This window comes from Bison bison, unplaced genomic scaffold (genome assembly GCF_000754665.1).
Source record: "Bison bison bison isolate TAMUID 2011002044 unplaced genomic scaffold, Bison_UMD1.0 scf7180017864460, whole genome shotgun sequence".
Taxonomy (NCBI): Eukaryota; Metazoa; Chordata; class Mammalia; order Artiodactyla; family Bovidae; genus Bison; species Bison bison.
In genome coordinates, this window is record NW_011495022.1 from 6,089,075 (window position 1) to 6,090,864 (window position 1,790).

Consider the following 1,790-nt stretch of genomic DNA (forward strand, 5'->3'; position numbering starts at 1 on the left):
GATTATCTGGGTCATGAAGATCTTTTTTGTACAGTTCTTCTGTGTATTCTTGCCACCTCTTCTTAATATCTTCTGCTTCTGTTAGGTCCACACCATTTCTGTCCTTTATTGAGCCCATCTTTGCATGAAATGTTCCCTTGGTATCTCTAATTTTCTTGAAGAGACCTCTAGTCTTTCCCATTCTGTTGTTTTCCTCTATTTCTTTGCACTGATCGCTGAGGAAGGCTTTCTTGTCTCTCCTTGCTAGTCTTAAAGCTCCCAGGAAACTTGAAAGTATAGTCAACATGGAAAAAATCCCAATAGTCCCAACCTACTTATTTTTTATTTTTTTAAAGATTTTTTTTTTTTTTTTTTGGATATGGACCATTTTCAAAGTCCTTCCTGAATTGTTACAACATCACCTCTGTACTGTTTTGGTCCCCTGGCAGAGCAGCATGTGGGACTCCAGCTCCCCAACCAGGAATCAACCCCACACCCCCTGCATTGGAAGGTGAAGTCCCATCTGCTGAACTACCAGGAAAGTCCCCAACCCCCTTCCTTTATAGGGGGGGATAGGATACACAAGATCCCCTCCTAGGTATGTGACAGTACTGGAATCTGTTGCTTTGTCACAGCTGACTAGGAAACCCTGCGGCTCCTCATGGTGACAAGGCTGGACATGTCAAAGTTTCACTCTGTCTTCTCAGGAGAGCGACCAGCCAGACCTGAGCAACTTCATGGAGAGCGGAGAATGGGTGATCAAGGAGTCGCGGGGCTGGAAGCACTGGGTGTTCTACGCGTGCTGCCCCTCCACCCCCTACCTGGACATCACCTACCACTTCGTCATGCAGCGCCTGCCCCTCTACTTCATCGTCAACGTCATCATCCCCTGCCTGCTCTTCTCCTTCTTGACCGGCCTAGTGTTCTACCTGCCCACAGACTCAGGTGGGTGCAGTTGCCATGGTGGTGGCTGCTGATGCTGTGATCTCGCGCTGCTATTTTAGGGGAAGCCAGAAATAACCATGGCTGATAAACAAATGCAGGCAGACAGACCCAAAGCACCAGCCCTGGAAGGATGCATGCTCTGAGTGGCCACGTGGGTGAAGGCTGCTGGGGCAGACAGCAGGGCAGGCAGAGAGCTGAATGGGACCCTGAAGATGCGCACACGCAGCTGGTTAAGTGAATAACCACCAGCACCTATTTGTTGAATACCTGCTGTGTGCCCTGAAACACGCTGGGCAAGGCGTGGACCACAGACACTCCCAGGGCCCCTTCCCCCATGAAGTCACTTGCTCTCTGTGACTAACCCAGATCTTGCCTCTTTTGTCTACTGCTTGCCGCTTGAAAATAGCTTTTGTGTATCTCTTCTCCAGATGGCAGTATCTTTACACATAAGACCATACTTCCCAAGTGGCAATTCTTTCTCCTGTATCAGCCTGGGCCTCCTACTGAGTAATCACATCTGTGACATAATTTCACCAGACACCAACAATCTAGAGAAAAGGGGGTAAGGAAACACGCATGTCTGTCAGCAAGTCACTGCTCTCAAACAATGTAAGGGAGACAAGTAGGAAAAAAAGAAAGATAGTAAGATAGTCTGTATGCCAGAAAACAACTGTATCAAAATGCCACAGAAAAAAACCCACAAAAGTCTAAATACAACTTTCCAATAAGGAAAAAAAAAGCTTACGCATTCACTCACTCAACATATACCTTTTAAACAACTGTTGCAAGACAGGGATAAGGTAAAGAATAAGGCAGAATTCGCCCCACAGAATGTATGTTCTAGGGGATTGTATTTGTTCTTAAAC

The 1,790-nt window shown here is 46.8% G+C and overlaps 1 protein-coding gene across 1 annotated transcript in view; it reads left to right on the forward strand.

Moving 5' to 3' along the window:
* The window catches only part of CHRNA1 (cholinergic receptor, nicotinic, alpha 1 (muscle)), a 19,915-nt gene that overhangs the window by 11,806 nt on the left and 6,319 nt on the right, over positions 1-1,790 (forward strand). The window contains exon 6 of the mRNA XM_010859806.1: positions 687-924. Coding sequence (XP_010858108.1) covers positions 687-924 — 238 coding nt within the window. The remainder of the gene's footprint in view (positions 1-686; positions 925-1,790) is intronic.